Here is a 24195-nt window from a genome sequence, read left to right as displayed (position 1 = left end):
GTGGGATCATTGTCCAGGATGGGTTGTAGATCCCTGATGATGCGTTGGAGGGGTTTTAGCTGGGGGCTGTAAGTGATGGCCAGTGGAGTCCTGTTGGTTTCTTTCTTGGGTTTGTCTTGCAGTAGGAGGCTTCTGGGTACACGTTGTCTGAAGGATACCCTTTGTGTGAAGAAGTGTTATCTCCCCTCTCCCTTCCTCTCCGAGTTACGTAAACGAGCTCGGGGTCATGGCCCCTTCCTCCCTCCCCTCTGAGTTGCTGATTAAGGGAACTTGTGGCTACAATTACTGTAAAGAAATGCATCTTCAAGGTAAAAATGTCTGTATAATATGCTTAATGCTGTAAACAGGGGCAGGTATAATTATATTCAGTATATAGCTATTAATATTCATTATATGGGTGTTCATATTATTAAACAAGAATTTTGGGGGTGTTGTAATAAACGTGGGTACTTACATATTAAGTTAGATAAAAGTGTGTGATGTGATTAATTCAGGTCTTACTTGACAATTGGGTCGAGGGGAACAGCTACCACAATAAAGAAGTCCATTTACTCAATCCGCCTCTGGGTCCTCCTGCTCCTTCTTTCCATCTCTAACAGTGTCTTCTGAAGATGTATATTGAATTTGCAAAAGACTGACCCTCTAGTGAATTTTTTCATCTTTACAATATGAAAGCCTGGATTTAACTTTGCTTCATGTTGTGATCTTGGAGAACAGCCATTAGCAAGGGGCACTGATCAGCTTGTGCAAAATTTCCACAAGAACCTATCTCTTCTCAATGCCTTTTCACACACATTGTATGGTACACAAAGTTAAGAAATATCAAAAAAGAAAAACCCATCATCTCTTAACTCTGAGGAGATGGGGGGTAGATAAGCGCCAATCAACAATGGGGATTCCACAACCTCCCTTTGAAAACCTATTCTAGATCTTAACTACCCTTTAAGTTATAAAGTTTATCCTAATATCTAACCTGAACTTCCCTTGCTGCATATTAAGCCCATTATTTCTTGTCCTACCTTCAGTGGACATGGGGAACAATTGATCACTGTCCTCTTTATAACATGTTAGAAGACTGCTATCATGCTCTCTTTCAGTCTTCTTTTCTCAAGCCTAAATATGCCAGTTTTTTTAAACTTTCCTGGTTTTCTAAACCTTTTATCACTTTTGTTGCTCTCCTCTGGACTCACTCCAATTTTTCCATATCTTTCCTAAAGTGGGGTGTCCAGAGTTGGACATAGTACTCTAGCTGAGGCCTCACCAGTACCGAGTAGAGTGGGACAATTACCTCCCATGTCTTACACACAACACCCCTGTTTATACACCCCAGAATATTAGCCTTTTTCGCAGCTACATCACATTGGTGACTCATTCGATTTGTGATCCACTAGAACCCCCAGATCCTTTTCAGCAGTACTACCATCTAGCCAGTTATTCCCCATTTCATGTTTGTGCACTTGTCTTCATTAAATTTCATCTTGTTTAATTCAGATTAATACTCCAATTTGTCAAGTAATTTTGAATTCTAATCCTGTCCCCCAAAATGCTTGTAATCCTGCCCATTTTGGTATTATCTATAAATTATAAGAATACTCTCCACTACATTATCCAGGTCATTAATGAAAATATTAAGTAATACCAGACCCAGAACTGTCCCAGGCGGCTTCACTAGATACACCCTCCTGGTTTGAGAGTGAACTATTGATGACCACTCTGAGTATGTCTTTCAACCAACTGTGCTCCCATCTTTTAGTAATTCTGTCTAGACCAAATTTCCCTAGTTTGCTTGTGAGAATGCCACATGGGACACTCCCAAAAGCCTTACTAAAATTCAAGATACATCACATCTACTGCTTCCTCTTCCCCTCCCCTCCCCCCCATCCACTAGGCCAGTGACCCAAAGAAGGAAATTGTTGGTCTAGCATGATTTCTTCTTGACAAATCAGTGCAGGATATTCCTTATAACTCTGTTATCCTCCAGGTGTTTACAAACTGATCGTTAAATAATTTGCTCCCATATCTTTCCAGGTATCAAAGTTATGCCGACTGGTCTCTAATTCCCTGGGTCCTCTTTGTTACCTTTTTGCAACTTTAAGGCATAGGGCACTCCAGGAAAAGAATACAAGTCACTGAAACCTCATGAAAAAGACAAGGCTTGATTCTTGTGTCAGCCTATGTTGTGCTCACTGCTGCACCTCAAGGGCTGCTCAAACTAGCACCTGGATGAACATTCAGAGACTGAGACTATATAAATGTAGTCAGAATCCTAATCACCTAAGTTCTTTACTCCTGAATTCCATAAATCCAAGCTGGAAGAGGGGTGGATGGGCAGCAAGTGGAAGTATACAGAAGCAACCCTTGAAGAACTACAGTTACTATTAAGTAACCACTTTCCTTTCGGTGAGCTTTTGCATACTTCTACTTATGAGAGACTGGTATTCTCAGTCTTTGGTAGGGTGTACTCTAGCTTGGATGTTTCTGTGATTACTATTGCAGAGGAAGCTTGAGAGATGAAACAGACTCTTTTAATGTGATTTCTATGCACTTCCACCAATTGATCTGTCAAGGTATACAAAGCATAAGATAGGTTATTGTAATTTTGGACCATCAAATCTTGGAGAGGTCTCTTCCTGAGACAAGCCTAAGAGATTATATAAATGGCTGAAGCTATCAGGAAAAATCTTGCAGATATAAAACAATATTGACTTACGGCAAGATTGCTGCAGACCTCTCCTTTGACTTGTATGGATTCCAGAACTGCATCTAGAAAGGATATCTGGTGTATGGAGGCCAGAGGAAACTTTTCCCAGCTGATCTGAAGATACTGCAGGCTGTTTGAATTGATAACCTGAGTAGGTTGTTGGATCTAGTTCCTGTTATCCAGTTGTCTGAGTAAGGGTAGAAATTGATGTTTCATCTTAAGTGGACACCCATCATTGCCAAGCACTTGCTGAAAACTGTGTGTTCTGTTGACACTCCAAATGACAGGACCTTGTATTGAAAGTGTCTGTTGCTCACACTAAATGGCCGTATTAGTACATGGAAGTGCCTGTCCTTTAGGGTGAAAGAACTGAGACAGTCGCAGGGCAGGAGGATGGGAGTGATGTTTCTCAAAGACAGCAGGCAGAATTTATCTTTTGATGAAACTCTTCAGTTTCCACAAGATAATATGAGGAAGAGGTTCTTTTGGATGAGGAAGTGCCTGCTGTAGAAGCTTTTCCTTTGGTACTGACTCTGAAACTCTTCTATGGATCCTCTGTAGAAGAGATTTCACCTAGAAGTAATAACTCATCAAAAGGATCCCTGATGAAATGTCAAAGCAGAATTTAGAGGCAGCCTAGACTTAAAAAGGATGCAGTAGCCATTCTTCACAATCTGCTTTCAAGCTGTTTGGTAGTGGGCCTGATGGCCCTAAAGGAAGGTAAAGAATACAATGAAATTGGTTCTGTACTCCTGACAAATGCATAAAACTGAGGAGGCTGAAGACTGGGAGGGACCTCCTGGAGACCTGTGTCTTGCAGACTTGGTTTTAGACAATATATTCATGTAATGTTTAAGAAAAGTTTTGTAAATGAGTTCCAATAGTTCATGGATTAGGGACCCTGTAGCAGGGTGGTCACCCTCTCCGGCCCCGAGAGTTACAGCCAGCCCTGGGAGAGGACTGGGGCTGCAAGTCAAAAATCGAGGTTGATTGGGGAAAGAGCCATAGCTGGTGCCATGCCCCAATCAGGCCACAGCTGGCCCTATAAAAGGCTGTGGGCCAGGAGCTCTGGCAGTGTCTCTCTAGCTGTGGAGCAAGACAGGCCTGGCTGCTTGGGAGCTCAGCAGGGTACCTAAAGTGGAGCAGGGCTGGGGAAAGGACAGAGGAGCTGGAGAACTCCAGACTGGAAAACCCCCAGGCTGCAGGCCTTGGTAAAGGCCAGGAAGGGTACCAGGGTTGGAGACGTGCAGCCCGGGGTGGGTAAAGGCAGCAGGTCCAAACCCCCCTTGCTGATGATGAGTAGTATAGACTGAAGTCTGCTTCAGTGAATGGGGGCTAGATGGTGACTGGCAGTAGCCACTGAGGCGAGGTGGGGGTAGAGGGTTCCCCTGGGTGGGGAGATCCAGAGAGTGGGGTTACTGCCAGGAGGCAGCACCCAAGGTAAAGGGGCACCAGGGTCTGGGAGGGACACAGGGGCCTGAGGCAAGCGGGACAGTTGCCAGTAAAGGGCGCTCTGGAGCTGGAGAGCTAATTCCTACGATAACCAGCAGGAGACGCTGTGCTGGTAAGTCTTTGCATTGCTACAGACCCAATTTTATGGGGTTCCAGGGGCTTTTGTATAGATTATTTAGGTTAATCTTTCTATCTACCCAATGGGATTCAGTGGTCAGTATAGAAGATAGCATCAGAGATGCTTAGCTTTGCAGTTCTCAAACTGTGGATTTGTCTCCCCCAAGATAACCTGCTTGTTAACACCAAAAATGTTTTAAATAAAAAATATAGAGAGAGGTAATAAAAAACAGACCTCAACCCTACTGTCCCTCTGCAAATGTGTGTACACAGAGTCATTCCCTTACCTCTCTCTAAAAGTGCAAAGTTTCAAAAAGTTCAATGAATAAAAGATTGTTGGGGGCGGAACAGATCTGGACAAGAAGAAGTCATCTGGAGATAAATGTAAGAGGGGAGGGGCACTTCTCATTCTTCCCGTTGAAACCCACTATAACCTAGATCTAGGTTTCCTCACTTAAGACTAGTTTAGAATCTGTCAGAAAAATATTCTAGACAGCATCAACTGGTGATAATTCATGTTGGGATTGGACTCCCAGTAATCATGTCATTGCCTAAATCACAATGCAGTTGCAACAGGCAAACTGTCCAGGATTCTCTGTGACAACTGAATCTATCATTTATGTGATTCCAACACCACCTGAAAATTTTGATTGTTTCACCCAGATCATCTAAATAGGTACAAGAAAAAAACATCCCTTATGGCAATCGAAAAGGATATACCTTATTGTGGAAAGAAAGAAACAGAAAGGAGTGCCTAGTGTCGGATGAAAATACTCAACATCCTTACTATAGTCACTGAAGTTAGTGCACCGCCAAGGATGGACTGAGATGGTTGAAGCTCTGTACTTTCACAGATTCATAGACTCTAGGACTGGAAGGGACCTTGAGAAGTCATCGAGTCCAGTCCCCTGCCCTCATGGCAGGACCAAATACTGTCTAGACCATCCCTGATAGACATTTATCTAACCTACTCTTAAATATCTCCAGAGATGGAGATTCCACAGCCTTCCTAGGCAATTTATTCCAGCGTTTAACTACCCTGACAGTTAACTTTTCCTAATGTCCAACCTAAATCTCCCTTGCTGCAGTTTAAGCCCATTGTTCTTGTCCTAACATTAGAGGCTAAGGTGAACAAGTTTTCTCCCTCCTCCTGATGACACCTTTAGATACCTGAAAACTGCTATCATGTCCCCTCTGTTTTCTCTCTCCAAACTAAATAACCCAATTCTTTCAGCCTTCCTTCATAGGTCATGTTCTCAAGACCTTTAATATTCTTGTTGCTCTTCTCTGGACCCTCTCCAATTCTCCACATCTTTCTGAATGCGGTGCCCAGAACTGGACACAATACTCCAGTTAGGGCCTAACAGCGCAGAGTAGAGCGAAAGAATGACTTCTCGTGTCTTGTTTACAACACACTGTTAATGCATCCAGAATCACGTTTGCTTTACTCACTCAGTTGCTAAGCTTGGATATTATTGCACCAGCATGGGCTTGCAAAGCCAGTGAAACACTCAAGTCTCAGCTGATGTGACTGCAGGAATACTTCTTATGCACATAAAAGCACCATAGGACAAGTTTATTGAGCATGTGCGCAGAATACTGGACAAATAGTCATCTTACCACTTGCCTCCTCTTGCTATCACTGTCCTTCATTGCTGGGTCAATAAGACCCTTTCACTCATGAAAGTTGCAGACCTGGTGTGTTTTGCCAGAAATTTGTAAACAACCTCAGAGCTAAGTACAAAAAATGGCTGCAATACTGTTCTCCCAATATCCCTTACCTCAGGGTTTGTCCTGAGAATCCGTGTGAAGCTACCAGTAATCCTTCATAGTACCAGCCTCTCACTCCTCTGCTGTCATACAAGCTTATAGATAGAATATTACTGGCAAGATCATACCGCCTGTAAAACCAATGCCAAACTAAACAAGCAGGTATAAACCAGGCTGCAGCTGTACTAACCAAGTATTAGCCTTACATTGCACAAAGGTGGAATTCCAGTGGAAACTCATGACTGAGCAGCTTTCTAGACTTATATGAGGCATACAACATGGTATGAGGATATTATTGCCTCTTTCTAAAAACCAGCAAAATTATCCATGCAGTGCAATGATAAAATTCTTCTGAGAAGTGCTGACCAATCATAGATTCAATGTTTTCCTTGGTGATCAGTCAGCAGCATGCACTGTGAAATGATAGTCTACACAGAGATCAGTCCTATCACCAATTCTGTTAATATAGTGACAAAGTTCCTCCTCTACCTTGTGGGTCCTGCGCTTCTTGGCAGATTTGCTCACCTAGTATCTTCCCCACAGTCTGGGTCAACTCTCCTGTCTGATTCAGGAGTTGGAGGTTTGGGGGAACCCGGGCCCGCCTCTACTCCGGTTCAGCCCAGGCCACTGTGGATTGCAGCTGTCTAAGTACCTCCTGTAAACAGCTGCATGACAGCTACAATCCTGGGCTACTTCCCATGGCTCCTCCAACACCTTCTTTATCCTCACACAGATTTCCTCCTGATGTCTGATAATGCTTGTCTCCTAAATCCTCCAGCAGTTACACTCTCTCACTCTCAGCTCTTTGCCTCTTGCTCCCAGCTCCTCACTCGCACTTCTCTCCTCTGGCTCCTCTCTCACTGACTGGAAGTGAGCTCCTTTTTTAAACCCTGGTGCCCTGATTAGCCTGCTTGATTGTGCAGGTGTTCTAATTAAAGTAGCTATCTCCACTGGCCTTTAGAAAGATCTTAATTGGCTCCAGGTGCCTGATTAACCTGGAGCAACTGCCATTTGGTTACCATGGTCCTAGGGATTTGTTTACCCTGGGGCTAACATACCTGTTTCTCAGTACTTTACTGTAGCCATCTGGCCTTGCCCCATCACAATATCTATACCAGTAACCTTCCTCAAACATCATCACCGAAATTTGTCTCTGCTGATGACACTGCTCTGACTAAAACCAAATCCCACTAAGATTGTTTATATTAAATACTGATACAACTATCAAATAGTTAGACCAGAATTGTATTTGGATTTTTGTGGCCAGCAGATAAGATATGATCCTATCCCAAAATATTTTGGTGTAACCATAGACCAAAACCTCATAAAAATCACCAGTAACTGAAAAATATCCACGACAAAATAAAGATGTGTGTAGATGTGTGAGATCTTATATGAGGCATGAACGACCTGGTGAGCTGATACGAAAAAAATCTATGGACCTCTGCAGTGGCCCTTGTCTACTATACTGCAGAATACTGCTCACCAATCTGGGCACATAGCTCCCTCACATCACTTGCCAACTCTCAACTAAACGAGTCATGCATATCATTACAGTAAAAATCAAAGCCACAACCATAGCTTCCTGTACTGGTGTACATCCATTCACCCCAAATTTGTTGCAACACAGAAATCCTTCAGGAGCCTCATCATATTTGAGAGAACAATGATCTCCCAATACAGGAAGGCCTAAATAATTTCTGAAAAAACTGACGTAAATCCAGAAAACCTTTCTGGCTTGCAGTGCAAGAGCTCAAAGACTCAGGGTTTTCTCCTCATGAAAATCAGTGGCAAGCAAGGAGGAAGACAACAACATCCCAAACACACACTTCATCAAGGATTCAATTGAAGAACCCAGTGGTTTTTCACTTCCATGGAAAATAAGGTCCACTGTAAACCTATACATCACACAGCAGAAGCACCTAACCTACTCCATAAATGGAAACTTAGATCCAAACCTATTTGTGAGTATGGAAATGAACTTCAAACTGTGTGACATCATGTCAACCAATGTCCCAATCAATCATATTTTGGTAGTTTCTCGGTCATCCACTCCATGTCATCTGAAGCAATCAATTGGATCACCAGCCTAGAGCTGGACATCTAACACTGGTGGTTTTAAGCTACATAAATGAAGATGACGACTACAGAAATATATCAGTCAAGAAACAAATGGAAGGAAGAAAAATAATCAAAAGGTGATATATTGAACAGGAAAAGGAAATATGCATTTTTCCTCGTGGCTTATTCTCGAAAATACTACTTACCCTGTCATGTAGTGTCCAACCGACATATTTTAAATAACTATCATTCAGGAAGGCATCACTGTACATTTTCATCCACACTCCAATTTCCTCAATACAAACAGCTCTAATCTCAGCAATAGCATCACTAGAGAAAAAGAAAAAAAATAATATTCTTAACAAGGTTCAAGTCAAACACCATTTTCCCTTCATCCCCATTAGTCTAGTGATAATTTACTAGCACCTTATAATACCACAATATTTATGGGTCTGTCTTTACTTTCTCCACCATACCCCCAGTCTGACTTTGTCTTCTTTTATCCTTGTGTTCAACTCTGATGTCTCTAAACTTGTCATCCTCAAACCCATCAACTTATCAGTTTCACCCCATCCCCTCTGTATTTAAGTGTGTTGGTTCTGCCATCCTAAAGAGAGTGACACTCTACTCCACTCCTCAATTACTCCATCTCTTTTCTTCCATTATTTCAAAGTTCCATAAGTAGCTGTCAATCTCAAATGTCTTGACTTTGTCTACTCCATCTGTTTCCAAAATATGATCTACAAAGATCTCTTGCTTGACTCTCTTTTTTTGTCTGGAAACGTCAATGAGTGTTCAGGCTCCTTTTGTGAAGAGGAGCATGAAAGCCTGGAAGCAATGAGGAGGAATCAATCTAGTTTTTTTCAGTCAGAGACCCCTGCTCAGATCTCCATTCCTGAAATGAACTTGAGAACTAGCGGTGCTGGACAACTCTAAGGTGGGGAGAGAAGCTTAAGGCTGCAAAGCCACCAGGTTTGACCCAGTCCTATGATTCACTGCCTGTAGAGAGACCAAAGGAACTGATGCAGGGGCAGGCCACAGTACTGCATGCTAACTGGTCACATGAGAGAGGACCAGGGATCTTCACTGTAGTCAGGGAAGTTGTGGATGGAAATACCCATGTTGCAGCACCACCTACTGGTCTTGGGTAGTTCTACAGTTCCCATCTGCTGTGATAACTGGGTCTACAAATTTACCCTAATTGTGAGCTCAACTATAAAAAGTGTGTGAATGTTCATAAAGTGTCAAAATAGCCTATAATAATAAACAATGATGGGAAAAGTTCCAAAAGGAAAAGGAAGAGAGACTCTATTAGTACAAACAAAAAGGCCTACAGGACTGTGTAAAGATTATATCTGGGGTAAACAAGAACAGTATGAGAACAAAAATTTATGAACCAAAATTGGTGTGTTTGAAAGTGGTCTTATTGGAGAACAAAATAATGAGAGGATGGACTATTCTGCCTACCACTCCCTTAAACAAAATGGGGGGGAAGGGGAGAGGAGAAATACAGATGACTAGATGGAGGCTAACACGATGCTGACTGATGGAAAGGCAAGAAAAAAGGAAGCAGCAAGCTTCATCATAACGGCTGTCATACCCACAGTCTCCTGGGAATCCCAACCTCCTTCATCAAAATCCTGAAAGATGCCCTGACCAGACCTGGCCAGAGAGAGCGAGCCAGATGACACTGCCACCTCCATCAGCTTTGGCTAATCCTGAATACCACTAGGGATGTGAGAGCGAGTGACACTGGAACACCTTTGTGTGTTCTTTTCCTTCCCCACTTATTTCTGCTCTTATAGCCCTCTCCTTTTTCCTTTTGTCTAACGAATGGCTGAGCCAGACTCTCAAGACTGCATATTCTGTAACACTGGTATGAATCATGACCAAAAAGGCAACTAAAGCAATATTCTTAACACTTCAATGCTGGTAAAGATCATGTGCTACATCTGTTTTTTTCAGCAGTGAGGCTGCAAGTGAAAATCAACATCAGACATAGAAGCTGCATTTTCTTATCTTTGCTATTCTTTTCTCTCCCCTTTTGCGTGTGCTTGTTTTGTCTTCTTTGGAAATGTGACAGGACTTTAACAATGACAGCTCCAGCCCATCCCAACTAACTACCTGTCTTTTCATCAAAAAGGACAGTTATCTTTAATGCCATCCAAGAGACTGTTAAACACAGTTTTTTATTCTAAAAACTCTGCAGCTGAAGGGAAAGGGAACATGGGATGTTGTTACCATGAAAGCCTAATTTAATACTTTATATTTCAAATGCTTTAGCTGTTTTTTTCCTTCTGTGTTTCTTTTATAAAAAAAGACTTAAGGATTTTTATTGGTGTTTGCGCCATGGTACCAAGCAGGCAAACCATCAACATAGAAACCTCAAGTCTGCTTTGAAACTCCCTGGTTCTTTCAACCTCCAAGGCTGAATCCTCTGTCACCTGCTGAGATGGGTACACCCCAACCTCAAATTAAAGAAACCATTCAGTCCATGATGGAGGTAATATTCATTATTAGCAGAGTAGGACAATGAACCAGCTGTCCCAACCAGGTATCTCTCAATTTATTTTTAATCCATATATAGACATGAGATAAAGATGAATGCTTTATAAATGCCAATAAATTAGATAGACTGAGCTGTGGGAAAATTTTTACCCTTATTGGGGAAGCAGCCATGATAAAAAAAAGGTGCTCTTTAATCAAAATTGCTATCTACTAAGTATTTCAAGTATACAATATTTCAGAACAGAATACGTTGGAATTTCTCTCTTATTGGCAGTTGTTTTAAAAAGAGTTTTCTGGAGTGGAGGTAATTATATCACATGCAGACCAAAGTGTAGAGGTGGCAGGCCTGAATGAGAAGAAGGGGAGGTTAGTGGGCTCCACAAAGGGGTGGGCCACCTGAACTGTAGCTAAAGGAGGAGAAGAAAATAAAAGGGCTATTTATTTTAAAATGAAAGAAATAAAAAGAGTAATGAAAGAAACAGAATGTAAGGGTTAAAGAACAGTCTAAAAGATAATTCATAAGGACCAAAACAAAATGGTCAAGTATGTAAGGTTATAAATATAACTAACATAACCATTAGGGCATTCTTGCTGGGGATGCCTTATATCTCAACTCCAGCTGGACAGATGCAGAAACATTCTCTTTCCAAATTCACCATCTAAACCTAAAAATCATTTGAGAAGAATTTAACAACCTCCAAAAAGAAATCCAAGCCATCACAACTATTACATAAAGCCATTTGTACTCAAGAGGATCTCTCTTAGCTTCTTGAAGGAAACACCACCTAAACAGAGAGAGAAAAGATCCTTCTTGCTACAAAAGTCGACATGCCAGAGATTCTCACAGAACTCAAGGGACATAGAACCGATATTCAGTCCACACTGCTGCTTATAAAAAAGGACATCTCTGACCTATGTGGGAAGTTCAATATAACTGAAAACGAAGTAGGAAAGAATGATGTCTACAGCAATATAGGACTTGTAGACCAGAATCAAGTATTTGGAGACAGAAGCAGATTATGGAGCCTGCTTCTGTCTATGGAGTCTGCTTTTGCTTACGCCACAGTATATCAGTCTCATCTGTGTAAGAAAGAATCAAACGGACTGACGAAGTTCAATAGTTAATAGTACAATTAATCATATAGTACATATTGGAGTGGCCAATTTGAATAGGGTTATCACAGATGTTACACTTCAGGGTGTTGTTATAAAACAATGAAAAGTCTTAACTGAAATTAAGAATATGCAAGAGGTCTTCCTTGCAGCTGGGCAAGAGGGCTCGTTTGGAGCTTTCCCAGTTCTCAGTCAGAGCTGCCTATGAAAACTACGTTTGAGGATACTGATCCTGCAGCAACTGTACAATATACAGAAAAGCATCCTACAATGGAGGATGCCACAGACAATTCAGATAAAATAGACTTAGCATTCAAGAATTGTGTGTGTGTGTGTGTGTGTGTGTGTGTGTGTGTGTGTCTCTCTCTCTCTCTCTCTCTCTCTCTCTCTGTTTTTACTATATTCTTGCAAGGTGTTAGGTACTGCGGCCCTTATACAGAAAATAACTTAACTATATGATTAATCCTTAACTCATGCTTATGTGCTTTGCTTGATGAGGGCTGGAGCACTCAACAACTTGAAATATTCAGCCCAAAATGGATAATCAAATACATTTGTTCACATTCACTTATCGAAGACAAAGATTGCAGTTGCTGTTCTTCTCACAATCTGTTCTTACAGAGAGAACAGAGTCAAGCACAGGTGGCTTTCAGAGGAGAGCATGATGATGCTACTCAATATGCTAACATGCATCTTGATAGAAAAATATTAGGATGTATGAACGAACTCCCTAAATCAGCATAAGAATTAGTATACACAAAGAAGCTCTAAAAGACAGAAATGAAGGTTACTCACCTGCCACTGCAGTTCTTCGAGATGGATTCTGCACATTCCCGCTCATGGGATGCATAGATGGTGCAGTTCTGACTGTGGAACCTATTTGAAGGAGTGTGCTTTGAAGCACTCTCACACGTCCCCCTTTCTGCTCCTGCTCACCTCCTGAGGGTGAGGCTATATAAGTGGGCATGGCACTCCACCCGCCTCAGTTCCTTCCACCACTTCCTCAGGTCCAAAGTTGAAGGAGGACTCAGAGAGAAGGAAATGAGGGAAGGGACCATCAATGTGCATAATCCATCTTGAAAAATTCCAGTTACAGGTGAGTAACCTTCACTTCTTCTTGAAGTAGCTTCTGCACATTCCCCCTCATGGCATAATTTCATAAGCAGCACTCCTGCCTGCATATTGTGGGGGCATGGAGTCCTAATTAAATAACAATTGTAATATTGCAGTACCAAACTGAGCATCCAATGTGGATGCCAGATATAGGGAATAGTGTTTCATAAATGTATAAAAACAAAGTGGCTGCTCCACAGATCTCTAACACTGGGGTATGTCTAAGGCAGTTCACAGAAACCAGCTTGGTCCTTGCGGAGTGCAATCTAAACCCCTCAAAGGAGAGGGACAAAGGTTTCTTTTAGGGCTGTCAAGTGATTAAAAAAATTAATTGCAATTAATCGCATTGTTAAACAGTAACAAGTGTGAAAGCAGATTTAATTATATTGTAAAAATAAGAATGGATTAAAGAAATGTTGTATGTACCTTTAAGCAGAAATAAGAAATGTTGAAATACAGGTGCCAGGAAAAGAAACATTAGGCATAAACAAGGGTGCTAATGGCGAAACATTAACAGAAGATCGGTAATAGTTAGTAAGGAAATAAGATATGCATGGCTAGCCCAGGTAAACTTATCAGATTCTGCTTCCTTTGTTATCTTGCTAAGTGCTCCCCCCCCTTTTATCTGTATAAATAAGATAGTTTGTGTCTTGTATGGTGCTCACATTATCTGGGTGCATTAGCAGAGCGCTGTGCTAATAAAACAGAGTGGTCTGACAAACTGAGTCCTGAGTCTAACTTTGACACAAGAATACCATTTATTTAAATATTTTTTGATGTTTTCTACATTTTCAAATATATTGATTTCAGTTACAACACAGAATACAAAGTGTACAGGGCTCACTTAATATTTATTTTTTATATAAGCGGCGCGGCCCAAGGGACATATTGGCCGTTGCGTCGCGCAGCCCCCATTGGCCTGGAGCAGCGAACCACAGCCAGTGGGAGCCGTGATCGGCCAAATCTGCAGACGGGGCAGGTAAACAAATCGGCCCAGCCCACCAGGGCCTTTCCCTACACAAGCAGCATCCTAAGTTTGGGAAACACTGCAATGGAGTATGGAATTTTTTTGTTTTTTTACAGGCTATGCCACCACAATGCATGGGTGGAGGTGAGGGCTGCAAAATCCCTCAAAACTGCTACTAGCAGAAAGAAGAGCTTTTTCTTCCCTCTGTTTGGTGACAAGACCAAGAGCCCCCATCTTCATGTTAGTTATGTAATTCAAAACCTAAAGTACCTCTATGACCCCTTTCTGCACTAAAAGGAGATGATTTGCAAGCTCTGACTCCTCTCACTTCATAACACCAACACATTGCTGGGGAGTGTCAAGCAAACCTCTCTCATCCAAGGTATCTGGTTCAGTAGTAGACCAGCACTTAACAAATCCATTACACATCAGCTTGCCTTTCTACTCATAGAGGGATCTGGAGCTCTCATTTAGAGCTAACACAAAGGCACATACCAACACAGTCTGATTCTGCTCTCAAACCACTTTTAGAGTTAGGGTTATGCCAACTTCAGTGGTATAACTCTAATGTCTTTACAATGAGGTCAGAGCACAATCGAGCCCCAGAAGCTCCAGCTTATGCAGTTCAATGTCAGTGGGCAGAGGAATTCTGTCATTCATAATCTGGTTAGCAATACGAGATCTATGTTCTAGTCTGCACCATCAAACCTGGCTATATGACACCACAGACCCAGTGCCAGTTCATCTCTTCCACTGTAGACTACTTGAGAAATCACAATCCCGGATCCTGACAGGTTTAAGCGCAGAAGCAGGGTAGCCACCCTATTTCCATCACAACACAAATGCAAAAAAAAACCCTCAAATCCTTTGAATGTAATATCATGCTCATATCCCTACTTAGTCCATGACCCTGGAGATCCTCTTCTCCACTTCCCAACATCTCAGAGACCTGCTGACCTTTCCCTAGTGCCCCTTCACATCTTCATTCACACATCCCTGCCCTCCAAGCACTTGGCTACTCTCCTGTTTTTCACAGCGTTGCTTTCTAGTGTTGAAAGAACCAAGCAGATAGTAAATGAGGCTACGTGGGAGACAGGGACAGAGTGTGGATGTGCGGGGCGAAAGGAAGCAAGGTTGTGCATAAAGCCTAGGGGCAACAGGATTGTTTGCAGAGAAGAGGGCTATATTAGGGAAATCAGTGCTATTCAAAGAGGTGGGGGGGATCCCAGACCCTGAGTCCCAGTGTCTCTGTCTTTTAAGGGCTTCCTCTACATTCCTGCCTTAGCTTCCCCAACAGAAACCCCTCAGTCAAGCTGAGGCAACATTGCCATGAGCAGTCTTTCAAGCATCATGCCTTCGCATTGAAAGCCTGAGGGCCCACCTCAGACACCTGCCCAGTTCACAGCATTGCTCCCCCTAACCCAGGCCCGTCTGCACATAACCCATCCTCCAAAAGACCCATGCACATGTCTGGTCGTCTCCGTCTATTCCAACATCATCACTAGATTCCTCTGTCCACCTTACCCATGCAGAAACCTCAGATTCCCCTTCCCCTTGTCATCTCCAATCAACTTCCTATCATTCCTACATATTTCTGTTCACACACCCCCAGACAGCACCACTCTCATCCACCCACTGTTCCCTTTTTGCCCAATCTGTCTCAAGGCTTTCATAGACAACCAAAATGTTGAAGTTGAACAACATATGTTTCTTTATGACTAAAACAGTTAAATTCCACAGTTTCATATCCTGGAAGCTTACTTGGCAAGTTTACATGTTTTTTTAACAATTAATTACAATGTTAAAATATTATCTTCTCTTACATAAATAAACAAAGCAATCAGTTGTAAAATAAGGAACAAATTCACCAGTATACTCCAGCTGCTTTGCACTATCTCTGAAGCAGCCATACATCCATTTTTTACTGGCCATTGTAACTTGATTGATTTGCACTGCTCCAAAGTAGCACAAAACTGCCAGAACCTTCTGGTTTATCTGGCTCTAAAAATAATTTAAAGCCCCCAAAATTCCCAAGTGAAAACACTGTTAAATTGGAATTAAGATGGAGATTACACATCAGTAATTTAAGGACAAAAACCACTATGATAATGGTTGTAATTGTAGCTAAAACAAGAATTACAAATCCAGGAAATTCAGAGTTAAGATTAACCTTAAAAGACATCCAAAATGTTAAGGCATGTAAATGTACAGTGAAGGCATCCAATTAACTTTTGTGCTCTGTACAACATAAAATAACCATATTGTGGTTATTATTCAGGCATTTCAGTCTTTGTGGTCTCATCTTAGCTGAAACTGCATTTTAACACTGAATTCATTTTTTTTCCTCCCCTATGGTGTTACTTAGGACCAAATTAATGTTGTCTGGATATACTATTTATTTGGGTAAAAAGGGAGACACCTAAATTCTCTTCCTTAGCCTCAAAGATTATAATAGTTTTAGTTTTGTTTTGGAGGGACCCAGAATGTTATACCACAAAAATCAACATATTTTTAATTAAATCTGGCAAATAAGGCCTTCTACAGTGCTCATTCTCTTACCGGTATCTGTGAACAAATATACCCTTAAAAATAGAGTTCATCATATTTTCGATTTCATCTTGGTTTTCTTGCAGCTGCAAAAAAGAAATAGAAGATCATTAATATTTCAGACGGACATCCTGATAATTTATAGTACTAGCATCCTGAAACATTATACTATTAGCTTTAAGAAGTATGCTTCATTAAAAGGTATTATAATTAGCATTTCTCTTCCTCTCAATAGGCATAAATAAAAATATTTTATACATATATAGTGCTTTCATGAAAGGAAGTTAATACATCCTACAAACATTAATAAATTTAGATTGAGAAGCAGCCCTTTGACTAAGCATGATCCCCTTCTTTGCAAAGGAAATTGAGGCAAGGAGAGATTAAGTGCCCAATTCTGCTGACCACCTTCAATTTTCATTTAAGTAAGCGGATCTGCAGGTGCTCAGCATCTCTGGAAATCAGGCCACTTACGAGGCCTAATTATGAATTTAGAAGAGTAATTTTTTCAAACTTCTCGCCCCAATTCAGGAAAGCATTAAAGCATCTGCTTGGCTTTAAGTATGTGTTTAACTTCCATTGACTTCAATGCACATGTTTAATGTTAAGTATATGCTTAACTGCTTCACTGAATAGGGAAACTTTCTAGAATCGGTACCTAGGTGCTTAAAGTTGGGGCTAGTTCCCTGATATCCAGTCTAGTGCTCTAAAGGGAAGATCTACGGTAAAAACAGACCCTCTAAAAAAAAAAATGGCATAATGGGGATTCACATTTATTCTCCCTGATTGATTTCTGTATCAAATATGCTAATTTTACAAGTAAAATAATTTCTTTTCTGAGTTCCCGTTGTGAAAACTCATCCTGGGGAAGAGTTCAAATGAATTATTGACACCCTGCATGTCACAACTACTACTATTAAATCTACTGACAAATTATGTCTTCCACTTACACCTGTATAACTCTGGTGTTTCCAATTGGGATTTACAGGTGCAACTAACTGGAAATTAGTACGTAATTCTACTGATCATGTGCAAAAGTCAATAGAATCCAGCTCACTCAGTTTCACCTGTGTTGGCTTTGCCTGACTTAGGGCTTGTCTTCATACATAACTATAGATAAAACCTCCCCGCCTCCCAAATGTCAACACAGTTATAATGGTATAAATATGTTTATATCAATTACATCTTATTCCCACATGTAAAAGGAAATAAGCACATTTATACCAGTATAACTGCATCCACTCTGGATTGTTCCTATATAACCACAACTAAAAAATCATCCCCCAATTGATATAAATACACCAATACAAAAATTGTATGTAGACTAGATATAACAGGAAAAAAGAGTAGAACCCTACTTTTGTCACTACATTAAGTAAATATGACTCAGATTACACGAAAAGAACAGATCTGTTGAGAAAAAAGGTGTCCATTTTACATAATCTTTTTTCAAGGCGTAATTGCCTTTACCACACGAAACCATAATTGATTCATCAAGGAGGGCATTAACTCTTCCTTTTTATTATTCACAGCATTTCTTAATATCAAAGTATAACACTACAAAGTGAAGGAATGAAAATATTTCACATCCTCAGTACAAAGCCACAATATAGGAGCCACTATACAATATAAGATTGCAAGTACAGATTGCACAGATATATAATATTTTTTCCCCATAGATTCAACATATGAAGGCCAGAAGAGAACATTATGATAATTTAGTCTGACCTCCTGCATAGCACAGACCAGATAATTTCAACAAGTGATTTCATTTATAATACTCAGCATTTCTATAATTCCTTCCATGTGAAGATCTCAATGCAATTTGTAAAAACAAATAGTTACGCCTCACACTTTAGGGTTGCCAATTTTGGTTGGAGGTATTCCCGGAGGTTTCATCACATGACAATCTTTAATTAAAGATTAATCTCTAATTTCTTGAGGCTCCAGAACAATCCCAGAGGGTTGGCAGCCCTACTTCTCTGAGAGGAGAGGAAGCATTATACGCCACTTTACACATGGAAAAAACTGAGGTACCCAGGAGTTAAGGAGTTGATTTAGTTGGGGACTGGTCCTGCTTTGAGCAGGGGGTTGGACTAGATGACCTCCCGAGGTCCCTTCCACCCTTGATATTCTAGGATTCTGTGAAGGGCTAAATTTTCAAAAAATTGCGCACACAAATCCCTACAGACACATTTATTCCACAGTCCAAGCAAGGGATAAGTGCAAAAGGGACAGTTGGGCACATACAGTCCCTGTACAATGCAAAAGGATGAGTATACCCAAAAGGACAGGATTGTGGGCATGGCTTCAAGAACAGGCAACCCAGTATTTTCGGACTCAAGCCAATTTAGAGACACAAATTAGAGGATTAAGCACATGAAGCTGCAAGGGCATAGGCTGAGCTAGTTTTTAATAAGTACTGCCTTTGCTGACCTCATATCCTATACGAAAGCAGCAGCAGCTGAGGCACAAGCCCCAGACAGACAGCCACATGAACAGACACTTATGGCTGGAGCCATCCTAGATGAGGCAGAAGAAGAGAAGGACAATGAGGACAAAGATGGGCACAGAGCCTTGTCCACTCTAAGGAAGAACTAGAACCCAAGGAGGAATTCTGAAATGAACTGTTAATTTATGCAGAAATGAGGTAAGTATCTGTGATGGGGTGTCCACCCCACACAAGATTGGAAGGAATTATTGTGCCTACCTAACTGCCCAGGCTGCACCTGAAGGAGAAGCCAGGGCACAGGGAATTGATTAGATAGGGAGGTTCAGCTAGACAGGAACAGGAGGGACCTATATAAAGCCCTGAAAGCAGAAGGGGACAGCAGGGAAATAGGCTGCAGTAACTCCAAGGGAGAAGGGAATTGGGAGGCGGGCAAAACAGGGGGGAACAAGGAAGGCAGAAAAGGCCCAGGGGGAAAGCAGCAAAGTAGGACAATGCAGGTCTTAGCTACTGATTGGAGGGCCCCTGAGCTGGAAGCCAGAGTAGAAGGTGAGCCCTGGTTCCTTTACCAGCCCCTGAACACATGGCACAGACCAGGCAAAGGACAGTGGACTGGCTGGGAAATTTTGTTTCAGAAGTACTTTGTGGGGCATACAAGGGCAAACTACATACCACCTGGACAGAATGCTGAGTCATGAAGAGGAGGCTGTGGTTCTCAGAGGGAGATGGGCTTGGGAGTGAGAAAGGACGACGAGTGTGGACACTGCCAGAGGAAGGCGGAGCTAATCCCCAGGACGGCCAGGAAGAGGCACGATCAATAGTAAATGGACCCCATGACAGTATCAAAGAAAAGTCAAGGATGCAAAAGTTAAATTTATAAATAATATAGGAGAGGCAGTAACATAGGGTAGGAATAAATGGTCAGTTTTCAGAATGGAGAGAGGTAAATAGCGGTGCCCCCAGAGGTCTGTACTGGGACCAGCACAGTTCAACGTATTCATAAATTATCTGGAAAAAGGGGAAAACAGTGAAGTGGCAAAATATGCAGATGATACAAAACTACTCATGATACTTAAGTCCAAAGCAGACTGTGAAGAGTTACAAAGGAATCTTACAAAACTGGGTGACTGAGCAACAAAATGGCAGATGAAATTCAATGTTGATAAATGCAAAGTAATGCATACTGGAAAACATAATCCCAACTAAACATATAAAATGATGAGGTCTACATTAGCTGTCAACCTGTGGAACTCTTTTCCAGGGGATGTTTTGAAGGCCAAGACTATAACAGGATTCAAAAAAGAACTAGATAAATTCACGGAGGATAGGTCCATCAATGGCTATTAGCCAGGATGGGCAGGGATGGTGTCCCTAGCCTCTGTTTGCCAGAAACTGGGAATGGGTAACAAGGGATGGATCACTTGATGATTACCTGTTCTGTTCATTTCCTCTGGGACACCTGACATTGGCCACTGTCGGAAGACAGGATACTGAGCTATAGAATTGCTATGGATAGAAATTTCATGCTTTAATAAAAAACATAACATTAGGGATCTATTATTGACCACCTGACCAGGACAGTAATAGTGATGATGAAATGCTAAGAGAAATTAGAGAGGCTGTCAAAATTAAGAACCCGATAATAGTGGGGGATTTCAATTATCCCCATATTGACTGGGAACATTTCACTTCAGGACGAAATGCAGAGATGAAATTTCTCGATACTTTAAATGACTGCTTTATGGAGCAGCTGGTATGGGAACCCACAAGGGGAGAAGCAACTCTAGATTTAATCCTGAGTGGAGCGCAGGAGCTGGTCCAAGAGGTAACTATAGCAGGACCGCTTGAAATAGTGACCATAATACAATAGCATTCAACATCCCTGTGGTGGGAAGAACATCTCTCAACAGCCCAACACTGTGGCATTTAATTTCAAAGGGGAACTATACAAAAATGAGCGGGTTAGTTAAACAAAGTTAAAAGGTACAGTGACTAAAGTGAAATCCCTGCAAGTTGCATGGGCCCTTTTTAAAGACAACCATAATAGAGGCCCAACTTCAATGTATACCCCAAATTAAGAAACAGTAAAAGAACTAAAAAAGAGCACCGTGGCTTAACAACCATGTAAAAGAAGCAGTGAGAGATAAAAAGACTTCCTTTAAAAAGTGGAAGTCAAATCCTAGTGAGCAAATAGAAAGGAGCATAAACTGCCAGCTTAAGTGCAAGAGTGTAATAAGAAAGCCAAAGAGGAGTTTGAAGACGGCTAGCCAAAAACTCAAAGGTAATAACAAATGTTTTTAAGTACATCAGAAGCAGGAAGCCTGCTAAACAACCAGGGGCCCTTGATGATCGAAATACAAAAGGTGCACTTAAAGACGATAAAGTCATGTGGAGAACTAAATGGATTCTTTTGCTTCAATCTTCACGGCTGAGGATGTGGGGAGATTCCCAAACCTGAGCTGGCTTTTGTAGGTGACAAATCTGAGGAACTGTCACAGATTGAAGTGTCACTAGAGGAGGTTTTGGAATTAATTGATAAACTCAACATTAACAAGTCACGGGACCAGATGGCATTCACCCAAGAGTTCTGAAAGAACTCAATATGAAGTTGCGGAACTATTAACTAAGGTTTGTACCTGTCCTTTAAATCGACTTCGGTACCAATGACTGGAAGTTAGCTAATGTAACCAATATTTAAAAAGGGCTCTAGAGGTGATCCGGCAATTACAGACCGGTAAGTCTAACGTCGGTACCGAGGGAAAATTAGTCGAAACAATAGTTAAGAATAAAATTGTCAGACACATAGAAAAATAAACTGTTGAGCAATAGTCAACATGGCTTCTGTAAAGGGAAATCGTGTCTTACTAATCTATTAGAGTTCTTTGAAGGGTCAACAAACATGTGGACAAGGGGGATCCAGTGGACATAGGTACTTAGATTTCCAGAAAGCCTTTGACAAGGTCCCTCACCAAAGGCTCTTACGTAAATTAAGCTGTCATGGGATAAAAGGGAAGGTCCTTTCATGGATTGAGAACTGGCTAAAAGACAGGAAGAAAGGGTAGGAATTAATGGTAAATTCTCAGAATGGAGAGGGGTAACTAGTGGTGTTCTCCAAGGGTCAGTCCTAGGACCAATCCTATTCAATTTATTCATAAATGATCTGGAGAAAGGGGTAAACAGTGAGGTGGCAAAGTTGCAGATGATACTAAACTACTCAAGATAGTTAAGACCAAAGCAGATTGTGAAGAACTTCAAAAAGATCTCACAAAACTAAGTGATTGGGCAACAAATGGCAAATGAAATTTAATGTGGATAAATGTAAAGTAATGCACATTGGAAAAAAATAACCTAATATACATACAATATGATGGGGGCTAATTTAGCTACAACGAGTCAGGAAAAAGATCTTGGCGTCATCGTGGATAGTTCTCTGAAGATGTCCACGCAGTGTGCAGAGGCGGTCAAAAAAAAGCAAACAGGATGTTAGGAATCATTAAAAGGGGATAGAGAATAAGACTGAGAATATATTATTGCCCTAAATCCATGGTACGCCCACATCTCGAATACTGTGTACAGGTGTGGTCTCCTCACCTCAAAAAAGATATTCTAGCACTAGAAAAGGATCAGAAAAGGGTAACTAAAATGATTAGCAGTTTGGAGAGGGCCCCATATTAGGAAAGATTAAAGAGGCTAGGCGTCTTCAGCTTGGAAAAGAGGAGACTAAGGGGGGATATGATAGAGGTATATAAAATCATGAGTGATGTGGAGAAAGTGGGAATAAGTAAATAACTTTTCCTTATCCATAATACAAGAACTAGGGGTCACCAAATGAAATTAATAGGTAGCAGGTTTAAAACAAATAAAAAGAAGTTCTTCTTCACACAGCACACAGTCAACTTGTGGAACACCTTACCTGAGGAGGTTGTAAAGGCTGGGACTATAACAATGTTTAAAAGGGAACTGGATAAATTCATGGTGGCTAAGTCCATAAATGGCTATTAGCCAGGAAGGGTAAAGAACGGTGTCCCTAGTCTCTGTTCATCAGAGGATGAAGATGGATGGCAGGAGAGAGATCACTTGCTCATTGCCTGTTAGGTTCACTCCCTCTGGGGCACCTGCCATTGGCCACTGTCGGTAGACAGATCCTGGACTAGATGGACCTTTGGTCTGACCCGGTACGGCCATTCTTATGTTCTTATGAGCTAGAATGGACTTTTGATCTGACCCAGGATGGCTGCTCTTATGAGTACAGAAAAAGAGGACTAAGCAATACACAGACATTCAGTTCATATGAGAAAATGAGCTGCAACGTACAAGATTCAATGGGGTAGGTCACGGGACAGAGTGGAGGGTTCATTCCCTTTGTTTTCCCTCAGTGTTTTCCACAGTGGCTCTGAGATTAGCTGAGAATGGACCCACAATCGCTGGCCACTGTGTTAAGCAGCAGTAGTAACTGGAAGCACAGCAGGGTACTTGCCCCTTCCACAACTAGTGCTGCTGGTGCTGAGTCACTGAGGGGTGATGTCTCTGAGTCGACATGTTGGTCTCTGGCTTCTCAACATGGTGAAGCGCTGCTGAGAGACCATGTTCTGAGCCAACTGTTGATGAAAATGATTGCCTTGAGATTTGTAAATGATCTTCCACTGTTAGTGCTTCCGCACCATCAGCCATGACACTGGCATGAGTAAAAGGAAGCATCTTCCTTGTGCCTGCTATCTCTCCTGGCCCAGTTCTGGGTGTTCCTCTTTCATATCCAAGAGGAAATACAGAATCTACTTATAAATTACCAGATCAGTCTCCACCCCCTGGGTAATTCCCCCAGAGTGAGCGTTGACCAAGTAAGAATCTCCATCCATCCGACGCCTCAGCTTGCTAAAGAGTCTAGTAAGATAGCAAGTTGTGGGCTGGCAGAAGCTGCCAACACACAAAAACCAAACAAGAAATAAAGATCATTTGGACAATCAGAAATCAACTGGCAATCACAGACATTGGGACATCGACAGGACATCAAAGACGACTCTAACCTTTTTGTTTTGGACACAAGGCCAGTCAGTGATGCACTAAAAAATATCTGTTTATTTCTGCTAATGCTGTCACTAGCTGCTCATTGCTAATGCGTCAAGACCAGCAATCTTCTGCATGAGTTTATGATGGTCTAGACCACCTACTGAGTTATCTGCTGTTCTCCCTCAATTTAGCTAGATGGCCCTTCACAACTCTTTATGGTCAATTTGTCCTTGAAACATACATGCAGATCTCTCCATCATCCTTGATCTCACAATCCTCCGGGGCCCACCCGCAGCACTGACAATGTCAGTTATTTTTTTCTGATCAGTGTTAATCTTACAGAGCAAATCTCTACAAGCCTTGGTTTCTGCACCAATAGTTCCTCAGTGA

At 41.5% G+C, this 24195-nt stretch overlaps 1 protein-coding gene across 3 annotated transcripts in view; it reads right to left on the bottom strand.

Annotated features, from left to right (window-relative positions):
- Window positions 1-24195, bottom strand: part of STAG1 (STAG1 cohesin complex component) — a 352185-nt gene that overhangs the window by 155511 nt on the left and 172479 nt on the right. For all 3 annotated transcript variants that reach the window (XM_075068598.1, XM_032778796.2, XM_032778798.2), the window contains 2 exons: window positions 16362-16435; window positions 8308-8431 (listed from right to left, as the gene is read on the bottom strand). In XM_075068598.1, the coding sequence (XP_074924699.1) occupies window positions 8308-8431; window positions 16362-16435 (198 nt within the window). The remainder of the gene's footprint in view (window positions 1-8307; window positions 8432-16361; window positions 16436-24195) is intronic.

This window comes from Chelonoidis abingdonii, chromosome 8 (genome assembly GCF_003597395.2).
Source record: "Chelonoidis abingdonii isolate Lonesome George chromosome 8, CheloAbing_2.0, whole genome shotgun sequence".
NCBI lineage: Eukaryota > Metazoa > Chordata > Testudines > Testudinidae > Chelonoidis > Chelonoidis abingdonii.
The sequence above is the reverse complement of the archived record's forward strand: the minus strand, read 5'-3'. Positions and strand labels throughout refer to the sequence as shown.